At 43.9% G+C, this 14,567-nt stretch overlaps 1 protein-coding gene across 22 annotated transcripts in view; it reads right to left on the bottom strand.

Annotated features, from left to right (window-relative positions):
* Nucleotides 1-5,296: 5,296 nt before the first annotated feature.
* Celf1 (CUGBP, Elav-like family member 1) overlaps nucleotides 5,297-14,567 on the bottom strand; it is a 79,239-nt gene continuing 69,968 nt past the window's right edge. For 11 of the 22 annotated variants that reach the window (XM_030247102.1, XM_030247109.1, XM_030247111.1 and 8 more), the window contains 4 exons: nucleotides 14,216-14,401; nucleotides 11,952-12,095; nucleotides 11,392-11,556; nucleotides 5,297-11,303 (listed from right to left, as the gene is read on the bottom strand). In XM_030247102.1, the coding sequence (XP_030102962.1) occupies nucleotides 11,429-11,556; nucleotides 11,952-12,095; nucleotides 14,216-14,401 (458 nt within the window). In that variant the 3' untranslated portion in view covers nucleotides 5,297-11,303; nucleotides 11,392-11,428. The remainder of the gene's footprint in view (nucleotides 11,304-11,391; nucleotides 11,557-11,951; nucleotides 12,096-14,215; nucleotides 14,402-14,567) is intronic. The other 11 variants (XM_030247110.1, XM_030247112.1, XM_030247083.1 and 8 more) reach the window with 3 other exon arrangements.

The raw sequence follows: 14,567 nt of genomic DNA, 5'->3' as shown, positions 1-14,567 counted from the left end.
CTCAACCTGTGGGTCAGGACCCCTTTGGGGTCACATCAGATATCCTGCATACCAGATATTCACATTAAGATTCATAATAGTACCAATTTTGCAGTTAGGGAGAAGCAATACAATTTTATGGTTGGAGATCATCTCAGCACAAGAAACTGCCACAGCATTAGGAAGGCTGAGAACCACTGCTCTACAGAGTTTCAGGATGAGGCAAGTCACATTAGGGGAAGGGAAGGTGGGGTTGGAAGGGATACACAAGTAGGATGGTTTTGAAACAAGATAGAAGACAAGCTCAAAAGGCTGGAAAGGCCACAGACAGCTGGTAGGGCATTTTTTCATTGAGTAGACTTAGAAGAGAAAGGAGAAGCCACCTCAGGATGCAGGCTATCTAAAAGCCTGTGATTACATTTACCCAAAATATCCAGAACGCACAAAACTACTACAAGTAGATTAGTCTAGCCAGAGGTGGTGACACATGCCAGAGACAGGTGGATCTCTGAGTTCCAGGCCAGCCTGGTCTATAGATCTAAGCAGCAAGACAACCAGGGCTACACAGAAAATCCCTGTTGTGGTGATTTGATTAGGTTTGGCCCCCATAGCTTCCTGTGTTTGAATGCTTGGTCACAGGGAGTGGCACTTTTAGGAGGTGCAGCCTTGCTGGAGGAAGTATGTCACTGTGTAGGTGGGCTTTGAGGCCTCCTTGGCCTAGGCTCCGCCCAGTATGAAATTCCAGTCTTCTCCTGGCTGCCTTCAAATCAAGATGTAGAACTCTTGGCTCCTCCAGCACTAAGTATGCTATATGATGCCACCCTTCCAGTATGATGATAATGGACTGAACCTCTGATTCTGTAAGGCAGTCCAAATAAAGTATTTGTCTTTAAGAGCTTGGTCATGGTGTCTCTTCACAGCAATAAAACCCAAACTAAGACACCTGTCTTGAAACACACACATACACACAAAGTAGCTTAGTCAACAAGGGCTAGGAAAATAAACGTTCATGAATATGGCCTCTGAAGTGATGAGAACCTTCCCAATTTAGTATGTATGATAACTGCACCACTCCCAATGGGGTAATTGCACAGGGATGGGCTCCCACCTTTTAAAATCTCCCAGCTCATCAGACACTACAGTGTAAGTCTTTAAACCTAGCAGTTGGGAGGCAGAAGGTGGATCTCTAATACAAGGGCAGCCTGGTCTGCATAAAGAGTTCCAAATCAGTCAGAACTGTATTAAGACTCTAGTCTCAAAAAATAACCAAACCAGCCCCAAACTCCCAACTTGTCAAAGGGAATAGCTGGGAGAGGAAATGTGCTGTTCCCAGTAGACAGTTCAGTTTCTCGAGCCAAGATAACTTTCCTTTAGAAAAACAAAAGCCCTCCCTATTACAGGAGCTTCCCCTGCAGAGAGACAAAGGCCACACAAGCAAAGTAATTTAAATGCCAGATGGTAGGGGATGGAGAAGATTCCAGAAGGAGGAATCAGTGCTTGAAAGTCACAAAGTCTCAAACTCTCCCAAGGGAAATGCTGCTATCAGAGTGACATTCCCAGAGGTGAAGGGAAAACCTGGTTTTCCTTCCTGTTGGCTTTTTCTCAATCAGAGACCAGGCTCCTTAGATGAACGTAGCATGTGATAGGACACCCATGTGCTGACCAAGAAAGTCACAGCAGACAGATGACAAACAAGCACTGAAGGTAGTGGGCCATCACAGAAGTGTTTCATAAGGCAATGCAAACTGTTTTTAAGTTACCATCTGTATTACAGAGACAAAATCAGATTTCAAATTATAAAATTCGAGAAAGAAAAGCAATAGCTTTTAGGTATGCCATTAAACTGAAAGATGTTCATTCTACCATTTAATTTATATGTCTCAGAAATGTAGAATCCCAATCCCAAGGTAATGAATGACTAAGAGAGCAGCTCTACTACCCTGCCTTTAAAAAAAAATAGCCCGGTGTGGTGGCACACGCCTTTAATCCCAGCACTTGGGAGGCAGAGGCAGGAGGATTTCTAAGTTTGAGGCCAGCCTGGTCTACCAAGTGAGTTCCAGGACAGCCAGGGCTACACAGAGAAACCCTGTCTCGAAAAACAAAAAAACAAAAGTATGAGTACACTGTTGCTGTCTTCAGACATACTAGATGAGGGCATCAGATCCCGTTACAGATGGTTGTGAGCCACCATATGGGAAGAGCAGTCAGTGCTCTTAACCGCTGAGCCATCTCTTTAGTCCCCTACCCTCCTTATGGGAAAGATTTAATTATGTCTGTGTCACTGCATGTGGCTAAGTACACTTAGTGCAGATGCCCAGAGACCAGAAGAGCTCCAGCAGTTGGAGTTACAAGGTGTGAGCAGCCCCAATTGGGTACTGGGAGCCAAACTCAGGGGTCCTCTGCAACAACAATCCACACTCTTCTTTTTTGTTTGTTTTTTTTTCGAGACAGGGTTTCTCTGTGTAGCCCTGGCTGTCCTCGAACTCAGAAATCTGCCTGTCTCTGCCTCCCAAGTGCTGGGATTAAAGGCGTGCGCCACCACTGGCCGCCATCAATCCACATTTTTTTTTAAAAAAAAGATTTATTTATTTATTATATGTAAGTACACTGTAGCTGTCCTCAGATACTCCAGAAGAAGGCATCAGATTTTGTTATGGATGGTTGTGAGCCACCATGTGGTTGCTGGGATTTGAACTCGGGATCTTCAGAAGAGCAGTCACTGCTCTTAACCAGTGAGCCATCTTGACAGCCCCCAATCCACACTCTTAACCCACAGAATCAACCAGCTTTCTAGCCTTTTCTTAATTTTTCTTATTTATTTATTTATTTATTTATTTATTTATTTATTTATTTATTTATTTACTTACTCACTCACTCAGGGTCTTACTATGTAACCTTGGCTGGACAGGAGTCCACAATGTAGAGCAGGCTGGCCTCTAAATCATTGATCCACTTGCCTCTCAGTGCTAGGATTAAAGCATACACTGCCATGCATTTGAGTCAAAGAGAATCAAATGTGAGCCAGACATGGTGACTCAAGCCCATACTCCCAGGATTTAGGAAGCTGAGGCAGGAAGATCAAGCTAGTTTGAGGCTAGCCTGGGCTACTTAGGACTCTTATTTCAAAAAACAAACAAACAAACAAACAAACAAACAAAAACAGAGAGGGGAGGAGGGGGAGAAAGAAGGCATAGTCAACAGGAAACCACCATTAACATAACTAACTTCTGGGAAGAGTCCACAGAAGGCTCAGACCATACCATTTCTTCAAAGTATGAAATACAGAACCCATGGAGGATGCTCAATAGACATTTTACATTATTAGCACTTTTATTTTTCTCAGACAAGCTTGTCTCAAAAAACCAAAATTTAAAAAAGTCATTTAAGCCAGGTGTGGTGGTACACGCCTTTAATCCCAGCACTGGGGAGGCAGAGGCAGGCAGATTTCTGAGTTCGAGGCCAGCCTGGTCTACAAAGTGAGTTCCAGGACAGCCAGAGCTACACAGAGAAACCCTGTCTCGAAAAACAAACCAACCAACCAAAGTCATTTAAGTGCAATGGTGGCACAAACACTGATTGTACGTAAGTGCTACTATTTGTATAAGGACAGTTAAGACAGCACATTTTATATGAATATACATAAATAAAAAACATTAAGGGCAGATGAGGTAGCTCACACCTTAAACCTCGGCACTTTGAGTTGAAAGTCAACTTGATCTACATGAGTTCTATGCCGGCTAGGGCTATGTAGTGAGAGACTCTGTCTCAAAAATAAACATTAAACAAGACTGGATAGCGGAATTACAGAGAAATGCTGCAGAGGAGCCTTGGCTCCCACAGGTGGTGGCACTTCTGCAGGAGCAGTAGTGATCAGCAGTCACCTCTGGGCATTAGGTGCACGGTATGAGAGCCACAAGGCCCTGCTGAGTCTCTCCTCACTGAAGCCTGGGGTCACTGCAACTGCCTATGAAAAGCTGGGTAACGAACACACTAGTGTCTGCTTTTGAGACATTTGTCTCCGGTGGTTAAGAGACAAGGGCCTGGGATCTGGACGGTTCAATCTAATTCTGAGTGCCCCCATATTCTAGCAGCAACACAGCTGCTGTTCAACTGACTTGTCAGTATGTAGCTGGGGAGGTGGGCAAGCAGTCCTGTCTAGGAATGATGTAAAGACAGAATGTAGACCGAGCCTCACGTTTCCCACAACAATTTACTGCAGCAAATATTCCAATGGACATTAGTTAGGGTGAATATTTGCAGATTCCTATAAAGTTCTGCTTCTATTTCTGCAGTGTTGGGGATCAAACCCAGGGCCTCACATACCCCAAGTAAGCATTCTACCATTGAGCTACATCCCCTGTCCCAGACTTCTGATTTTAAACACACTTAAAACCAGGCATGGAAGTGCATGATAGTCATTTCAGCATCAGGGAGGCTGAGGCAGAAAGGCTCCTGAGACTGTAAGGTCAGCTGGGATTACATGGCAGGATTCTGTTTTGAGGGGGGGCAGGGGGTAAGAGCAGAAATGGAGACCTAAAAAACAGTAATTAAAGGCAAGTGTGGTTGACAAGAGCTCTGTTATTCCTCATGTGATTATCAAATGGACAGTGTCCAGGAAATACCTGAGTTACACTACCCACCAGGTCCACCCCAAATAGAGGGGCTCCACCCACAAGTCAGCTCTAGCGCCCAGAGAGGCGGCTTCACCTCTGTGAAGACTGGACCACCCAGTACCAGGAGTCTCCATGGAGGGTGGTAGCTGTAGTGAAGGACTGGACAGAGACAGGGCTGTTGCTCGGCCAGAGTCTCTGCCTCTTTAGACACAAGTAGCTGAACTGCAAGCTCCCAGAAGTTCAAAGGCAGTCCTAGGCAGGAGGCTCCATTAGAGAATGATCTAGAATACCTGAAGAATTAACTTAAGGCACCTTAAAGGTCTAACTACTTTTGGGGCTGAAGACTAAAGGCTTGAAGAGAAGGCCATGATCTAGGATTCACACAGGCCATCAGCTGTAATGGAAGAGGGAGGACAAATTAAAGCTACCAAAGTGTTTCAAGGTGTTTCCATATTATGGTTACTTTGTAGAATGCAGACATGTCACACAACTAGCATTCCAGAGAGAAACTGTCTTTTCCTTCGGGAGCTCTGTGTGACTTCAGCTGAATTATCAATAGGTTCTGTCAGCATGGAAGTCACCCACATCCCATCCCATCCCATCCCATCCCATCCCATCCCATCCCATCCCATCCCATCCCATCCCATCCCATCCCCTCCCCTCCCCCCCTTTCCCGGGCAATTGACAACGCAGAAGACAAACAGTTCTTCTCAAACAGTTTAATAGCAAATAAACAAAGGAAGGTACCACACTTGGCAGATACAAAATGACTTTTTGTCTGTGTGTCTGTGCAATTAAAACAGATTTAGGTTCCCCATTGGGACAAAAGGAAACACACACAAAAAGGAAGGAGAGTCCTTTTAAACACATACTCCCTTGCTCCAAACTTTTAACAACTTTTTCTTTTTTTAATCCACTACACAAACTGTGATTAGGTAAGAAAAGCGACACGGGCTCTTCTTGCCCTTTTTTTTTTTTAAAAACCATTAAAGCAAAATCCATAATTTTCTACAGAGTACAACACAAGTTCACACACAAAAGACATCTTTTATAAATCAAACAGGAAAAAAGGAAAGCTCAAACAAGGTCAAGAAAAGCATTTCTACGGCTGAATCACGACTTTGAGTTGATTGAATCCCGTTGTTGCTGCAGAACAGACTGTGCGTTTGGTCATAGTGGCAATTTTTTTCTCTTCACATTGTGAAATCACTTTACATTGTTTTCTAGTAGAAAAGGCAAAAAACTGTACAAAACCCCTAGTGTTAAATACAACGTTTGTACCAATAAAAAACTCACACAGGTTTGTCTCCAAAATGTAAAGTTTCTTTTTTTTTTCTTTTTAAATTATTCACAAAAAGCAGCTGGAAATCAGAAAGGCAGCTGCCGCTCCAGGGTCTCAAATCCATTAAAACCACTACGGAACAATTAAAACAATCAGAGAGAAAAGGAAAAGGAAACAATGTCCAACATTTGGCATTTGGTTTTATCCACAGGTTTTCCCAGAGCTCCTCTTGGAATCGAAAGCAAACTATATTGGCAAGCCCAGCTTCTCAGTACACAGGAAGGGGACCGCAGCACCTCCTGCCGACAGAGGCGCTCTGTGCAGTCAGACTGTGGGCACACAGCAGGCTCTCTCATGCTAGGCGCTGGCATCCTACCACCCCTTCCAGGACCTTAAGCAGCATACTTAAGTCCCCCACTTGGCTGCCATTTCTTCCTAGTAAGGTGGCCTCAAGCATAATATATTGGGCAACCTGTAGGGGTCCCAGAGCAGAAACTGTGCTGGAGTTCCTTCAACACCAGGCAGAGAGTGGATGATGCCAGACCGTGCTTCTCTCCCCACCCCCATCCTTTGCTGCACCTTGCCACCCTTTCCTGGACAACCTTGCTTCCACTTTCCCTCCCACCAGTGCTTAAGTCTCAGTGGGATCTGTCAAAAATCCTCCCTGCAGCCTCTGCTCTTCACAGATCCATCCCTGTCTACTCATTTCCTCTAGCCTCTCCTCCTCTATTCACATTCTTCCAAGTCCCCAAGACCCTGAGGCTGGATGGTGCTACAAGAGAAGAGGGTAAGTTTCCCTTAGGAAACCAAAGAACTGGCTGGCCTGGCACCCGGGAACAGTAGCTATCTGGCTCTTCACCCAATTTAAAAACAGTTTCTTGCCCTTACCCCAACTCTATTAGCTAAGTAAGAGCAGAGCCATAGTGAAGAGCCAGTGCGGGGTGGTTGGTGCCCAGAGCTGTAAACAGTGTGAAGACTGTAGTATTTATTGTGCTTGTCACCTAGGGAAAGCGCAGGCAGGCAGGTATATTGCCACTCAGTGCACCGATGGCCTCCTCTGGGTAATCAGAAGTACTGCCCGCCTGCCCTCCCTCCCTCCGTGATCTAGCCTTGATGCCCTAAGCATCCTGCCTACCCACAGCCACCTTTGGTTCTGCTTCTGCCTCTGGCCCCCTGTACTCCCTGAGCAGAGCAGCCAGCCTCCTGGATCCCCCACTGAGACCTGGAGGCCACCACAAAGAGTGACAGTCTAAGTGCACAGGCAAACACTCTAAGGGCAATAGAGGAGAAAGTTGCCACTTCAAAATAAAACGATACAATCTTGAGAAAAAAAATCAACCCCATAACAATTTAAAACATCTTCTTTGAAACCCCTTTAAATCAGTCAGTTTTTGCACAAACTATAGAAAACAGAGAGGTGAAGGTGATACATACGAAGGTGTGAAGAAACAGCAGGAAACATGCACAACTTGTTTTTTCTGGGCATAATCTTAGTAGGAAAGGAAAAATTCAAAACAAAAAGGCAAAAGAATACAAAACCCAAAAAAGTTGAAAGCATCACATTTTGCTGTGGAGACTGTAGGAAGAAGCACGGGTGTGAGCTGGCTGAGCCGAGGGGAGGGGAGGGGAAGAGGGACCCTAGGGCTTCCCTGCAGGGCTGCTTCAGGAAGAACCACAAAAGGAAAAGAAAAAAGGCTAGCTGGGGCCCAAACCTCAGCATTCAGTGAAAAGGGAATGGGGGTAAGGGTGTATTTCAGACATTTTTCTGCAGTTGAGAACTCAGAAAAACAAAAATTAATAACAACATGCGGTCTCCTCAAGCCCCAAAACTATGTCAGCAAAATGTGTTCAGGAGCCTCAAAGATTTTAGTGACATCTTTTATTTCATTGTTTATTTCAAAGTTGTCTTTAAAACTAAGCACACAGAGGAACAAAGCCTGGAAGCGGACTGGCTGTGTGTTCACAAGGATACAAACACCACACGGCATGTGCTAGTAGGGCTGCTCTGAGACAGTTACAAAGAATTGGAATCACAAAATCAAGTGGTTATCTTATGAAGTTCTAGAAAAATAGATTTTTTTTTATATTCAAATGCAAGTTTAAATATTTTCCCTTCAGCAGTCGTTCTAGCAAAACCAATTTGGCAGCACAAAAGGGAAAAAAAAAAAAGAAAGAAAAAAGAAAAAACAAAGAAAGAAACAAACATAATAAAATACACATCAGCATCAAAGGTCAACACAAGGTCAAAGGTGAGAGTTCAAGCATCAGAGAAGCTGAAGAGACAGGGATTTGGACGATGTACTTGACGCCACATCGACATGCTTTAGGCACAACGATGAACAAACGGCAGGAATCTAGAAAAAAAAACAAACCAGAAAGAGGGAGATCCACTGAGTTACACAGAGCAATACATCCAAACAGAGAGAGAGAACAGGACACTCACTGTATGCAGCCCTGAAATGAGGAGACGGGGAAGGGCAGGGGTGGGAAATGACAAGAACTTTTGCACATGCTAACAATGGACACAGGGGAAAGTTCAAAAGGACATGAAGGACACCAAGAGAACATCCAACTGCCAGAGACAGAGGGGAACCTAAGGCTTGGATTTCCTGCAAAGCACCTAACACATGAAGACAGTCTCTGGGCAAGCAGGGTCTCAGCAACAAAAGATGCTAACTAGAGTGGGAGGGAGACTACTTAGGGTAGATAGAGGGCCAGAGTTTCTTGCTCAATCCTAGGATGGCCCACCCTTGTTCCCAGAAATCCAAGCCCTAAGGTTCCACATACGCCCTGGGCACTCTTGTGGAACCCAGGAGATAGTGGTTGGGCTGCACTGAAGGCAAATCAATGGCATGATATAATCCACGAAACAAAACTACAGCAGAAAACACTGTAAGTGAAACCTCCACACAACAGAAATGGACTGCTTAAGACGTCACTTCAGTCTCCACTCTAAGCTGAGCCCTTTCACATCAAGACTTATAGGGGAGCAGCTTCTTCAACAAAACCATCTTTGGCCTGGGGAGGGAACTGTGCTCGAGGACAGTGCTAGTGCTGTGCTAATGCACTGGGCAAACGGGATAATGGAAGTACATGGTCTCCCCAGCTGGCTAGCTGGCTAACTGAGCCAGCCATGGCTGACCATGGCTCTGCTGGGGCAAGTGCTCCTTTTAGAAATCACAAGTAGGTATGAAGTTTGGGGTCTGTTCCAAAGGTGGGGTCACTCCTTTGCTTCTAATATCATTAGGAAAGTTTCATTTGGTCCTGGAGCACAGGACAAATCTGTGGACAATGAAATGGGAGAGCTAGAGGGAACCAGAGGAGCAGGGAGAACGTGATGTTCTGGCCGAGGAGGAAGGCAGAACAGAAGGTTAGGGAGCACAGCACTGGCAGCTCCCTGTGGAGCACAGCTCTCGCCTCTGCCAATTCACAGCATTAATGTTAGCCTTCCCCTTGGACAGGTTACCTGGGCTGCAAACGGTCACAGAAAGTCAGTAGTTTCAATCATACACAGCACCCTGTGTGTACAACAATCACATTCTGGATTCTACAAAATCCTGGCCTTTTCCAGAGATATAATTTAGGTAATAAATATTCTCCACCCCGGAGCTGTATAAAACTTCTATAAAAATAGAAACAACATTCTTGGTTCCGGCCGGTTGGGATTCTGAGCAGTGCCTGCCCAACCTAGCATTTTTTTCTTTTTTTTCCTTTTAAAGTTTTTTATTTTTTATTTTTTTTGCATTATTTTAAAAAATTCCATCAATACCCTGGAAGCCTTTAGAACAGTTTTATCTTGAAACACAGGACACTTTTCTCCCAGTGCACAGAATTCAAGTTTACGTGGTTCAGCTTAAGAAGTGTATGTTTCATGTTTAAGAGGACAACAGACTCAACTTATCACTATAAGAGAACAGCTGTCCCAGCATCAATGGGATAACACACCACTAACAACTTCCTGTACAACAGCAAGATGGTCAATCCCTGTTTGTTATCCACAGGGACAGCATGACAAGGAGAGTCCCTATCTGACTTAAAGCAGGTTAGCCCCTTCTAATCTCTGCTGCTAGGAGTCAAGACTTGTAACTTATGAGGTTTAAGCTTCCAATGACCCAGGAACCCAGGCCCTGGCTGTGACTACTAATCATATATTTATAGGGCTACCTCTGCTCAGATGCACATTCCCACAGCTTCTCTTAGAGCAGGAGAGCCCAGAGGCTATGTGGGACACTGGCAAAGGCTGGAGTTAAGACCCATGAAAGGCAGCAGGGAGCTTACTGTAAGCATGATGACAAAATGAACATGGGTTAATACTGAGGTAAATGAACACTAAATCCATATGGAGCCTGTAAACGTCCTATACTTTCTTCTGTCTTCAAGGACAGAAAATGGGGCTAGAGGAGAGGCCTGCCAGACCTTATGGGAACACAGCTTTTGGAGTACCTTCATTAAGGAATCAGAAATGCACTTCTGAACCTTCTTGAATACTAGGCTCTGCTCAAATATAGCAAAGTGGCTTGAAGTGACCTTGATTCAGGCACACCAAGAAGCAGGTCTCTCTTCCCTTAATCAGATGGCTTCTTGACTGCTCTGCCCATGAACTGCACCCTTGTTGGCTAGAGATGCTGTTAAGAGTGTCTTATGTCCCCTCATGAGAAAACTGTGGCCAGAGAAGGAGGCAACATTCCTTGGTGTTATGAACTTCCATATACTTTCTACAAAAGAGACTACTGGAAATGGGTACATTCTAACTTCATGTTAAAATTAATGAAAATGACCTCTCTGGCTGCTTCCCCTAAACAGCCACCAACCAGGCAGGGCAATCAATATAACACGAATGTCGGGCTGGGCTGCCTAGTCATGGGTATCTCCCTCCTATTTGCATATTTCAGGCTAACTGAAAAGTGCATTATTTCATGAGACTTGCTTACCCCCTTTTAGGAAAGAAGGGCAGAAATCCAGGACAAAAATTAGAAAAATAGGTGGCATAAATTCAGCATTTCCACAGAAAGCAGCCAGTTCTAAGGGGTCTAGAAGCTAAGACACCTCACCCACTCACCCACCCCGTACCTCATTAGACTTAGTTCTCACTCTTTCCACACAGGGAGAGAGACTTCGGGGATCAACTTTCTGTTCTGCTCAGCCCTCTCTTTCCATGGTTTGGGGCATGTTCTAATTATCTTTTAAACCCATTTCCCTCTTCCTCAAGGTGGACTGGTGTTGGTCCTTCTCAACAAACTGGTTACAAACACAGCAAACTTTAAATAAAGGGAAAAAGAAACAAAACAAAACAAAACAAAACAAAACCCCTCAGGATATGGCACCTAAACTCCAAAGTAAAACACTGGAAACCAAAGCACAAACTTGTCCTCTGTACGAAGCGACACTCCCACAGAAGGCAGTAGCTGAGTCTTCAGGGCAAGCTGTGCCTGCGAGAGTGGCAGGGATCAGGGTCCAGGGCTGTTAACACACAGCCTTAGGGCTTCGAATGATTAAGGGTGCTCCTCCCCCACTTACCAGAAGATCTTCTCACTCCAGTCTCAGAGGGGAGCACTCAGTAGGGCTTACTATCATTCTTCGAACGTTTGAGCTGCACTTTAAGCCTCTTCATTCCAATTTGAAAGCCGTTCATGGACTGGATGGCAGCTTGAGCTGAGACAGGATTGTCATAACTTACAAAACCTGTGTGTTCAAGCAGAAACCTAGGTGAGGAACCTAACAAAGCAAGGAGTTCAGTCCTTGTTCGTATCTTATTTGTTCTCAGCATGAACGACAATTCTGGCAATGACAACCACATGAAACTACAATCAGGTTCTCAAAGCTACTGCCTGACATTTACCAGTATTCTTTCTCCCCTTGCAAAGCCATTTCTATACACTAGTTCCTCTGGACCAATACTGTGAGCAGAAATCACTACCTCTACTACAGATAAAACTAAAGCTCAGAAAGAGGTCATATGATCTGCTAAGGTCAAACTCAAACTCAGATTTTTCTCAATTTGTCAGCAGCCACTTTCTTTCTCTCTCAGTGGCAAAATACTTAATCCCATTCTTACACCAGAAGAGAGGTCAACATACCAAAGCACTTGCTCAGGTTTGTCTGCTTGTCTATGAAAACCTTGGCCGACACGACATTCCCAAAGGGCATAAACATCTGCAGTAAGTCCTGGTCTCCAAACTCCTGGGGCAGGTGATAGATGAACAGGTTGGCTCCTTCTGGACCTTCAAATATTCATTGATTGGAAGAGTATCAGTGTTAAGTATGCTCATCACCAAGGCCAATGGTCTCTCATTCCCATCTATACTAACACTAACAAAATCTTTTTTTTTTTTTTTTTTGGAAAGATGGCTGCCGGAGAAGGCAGAGTCTTTTTTATTTTAATATTTTTATTAGGTATTTTCCTCATTTACATTTCCAATGCTATCCCAAAAGCCCCCCATACTCTCCCCCCAACTCCCCTACCCACCCACTCCCACTTTTTTTTAACAAAATCTTAATACATTTATTCTCTGAGGGAGAATTAAACAGATTCTCTAGATGGCAGTAATTCTAAAAGTAGATTTCTTCCCTTGCATGTAGCCATGTATCATCTCTTGGAAGGAATTTTTTTTCCCGAAACAAGTACCTGCCTCTGCCTCCCAAGTGCTGAAATTAAAGAATTAAAGTGTGTGTGTGTGTGGTGTCCCATTATAAGCTCTTGATATCCTACTCACTATGTAGACCAGGCTCAAAGTCACAGAGACCCAGTGGCCTCTGCATTCTAAATGCTGGGATTAAAATTGTGGGCCATTCTATGCCTGGCTCATGGAAGGATGTTAAAGGCCCATACCTTGCCAGAGAGAGTATACAGGGATTGGAAAGAAGACAGATCTGCAAGTATGTACGTAGTAAAACCAAACAGAGGCCACAAGAGAATAAGAAAAAGGAGGAGGAATGGGCTACATAGTCAAAACAAGCTTCAGTCTGTAATTCTATTCTTCAGGAGTCTAAAAGAGGAGGACTTCAATTCAAGTCTGCCTGGGCTACATAGTGAGACCTGCCTTCCAAACAAAAGCAAGTAAACAACAATAAAAAATAAGTTTTCAACACTCTGCCCCGGCACTAAAGGATGACAAATAACTGGGAGTGCCACGAGTACTGAGGCAGGGATGGAGTGGCGAATGACAATGGGTTGCTAGAGAGCTTCTAATGAGCGGCTCTCATTTTGGAGGGTGCTTCAACACTGTATCAGCTCAGAGCTTTATACCAAAATAGGCAAGTTCTGAATTTAACCATACTCAAACTACATCTAAGTTAAAAAAAAAAAAAAAGACATTTTTAAAAAGTGCCCATGAAACTGGGCATGGCGGTGCACACCTTTAATTCCAGTACTCTGAAGGGGTGAGTTCGAGGTCAGCCTGGTCTACAATTCAAGTCCAGGATAGCCAGGGCTGCTACAAAGAAACCCTGTCTTGAAAAACCACAAAAAAAACTACACACACACAAAAGTGCTCATGATTAACACTGAACTCATAGGAAAATATATTGTCTTTACTTACATTGTGATTTTCTAATGAAGAGTGACTAAGATGATAATAAATCCAGCCATTCTCCAGCCACTTATGTCTCCTAGTTGTCGTCAAACACATGGCCCATTATGGCATCCAGGTCCATGCACCTGCCATTTCTGCACTCTATTACTCTTCTCCTATACACACACTTGGTTTGCTTCCTCACATCCTCTGGGTCTCTATTTAATACTGGTTCACACACTAAAGCCAAAAAAGCTACTTGTTTTTCTTACAGTAGTGTGACACCTTATCAAATCGTGGTTATAAAAACCCAGTTAGTCAAACCTAAACACTAAGGTGCTAGCAGGAACTGTCAATGAAGTCTTTCTTAATAGTAATTCCATTTTTATCAAAAGATATTAACTCCACTTCTATTCATGTACTTCTCACTCTATCAAACCTAGCAGCTATCTCACTTGATCCCATCACATCTCAGTATCTCATTTAGGACATACATCATTAGTCAAAGAGAAAAATGTCAAATAATATACCTAAGAGGAATATTTAGACAATCCTCTGGTAGATTCATGACCAAAAACTCCCTAACAAAAGAAGATCCTTGTCAAATGACCAGATCAATTCCAATGCCTATTTGTTTCTTAATTTAAAAAATAAGCTTCATCCTTAGAGGATCTATATAGTTCTGATTCACCCAAACACTCTTCTCACAAAATGGCAAAAAGCACTGTACTTCATAGTCTTTCTCAGTTGGTTCTTAGCCTTGGTTGGGAAAGGTTAGTCTACCTAATTCCCTTGCCCCAGACCTTGACTTCTAATTCTGGTGCACTTACCTTCCTTCTGGCTTCCAGCAGCACCAATACTCTGCTGTGTCAATAAATTCTGGTTGTACAGAGTGGGGAGGGCTGCAGCAGCATATTGCTGGATACCAGAATACGCCTGGGTGAGGGCTTCCATGGTACTCCCAGTGCCATTGGAAAGGCCACTGCTGCCCAGACCACCATTCAAAGCAGCCATCCCTTGGAGGAAGAGCAAGATTAATACACTAGAAAGATTCATCTGATACTAAAGACAAATACACTGAAGTTACTAAGAAATGGACCTCTCCTCACCAAATTTGACTTTATTTCCCCTTTAACTACCCATTGAGTTAGACTATTCATCTGACTAGTCCTATTTCAGACC

Source organism: Mus musculus, chromosome 2 (genome assembly GCF_000001635.26).
Source record: "Mus musculus strain C57BL/6J chromosome 2, GRCm38.p6 C57BL/6J".
Taxonomy (NCBI): domain Eukaryota; kingdom Metazoa; phylum Chordata; class Mammalia; order Rodentia; family Muridae; genus Mus; species Mus musculus.
The sequence above is the reverse complement of the archived record's forward strand: the minus strand, read 5'-3'. Positions and strand labels throughout refer to the sequence as shown.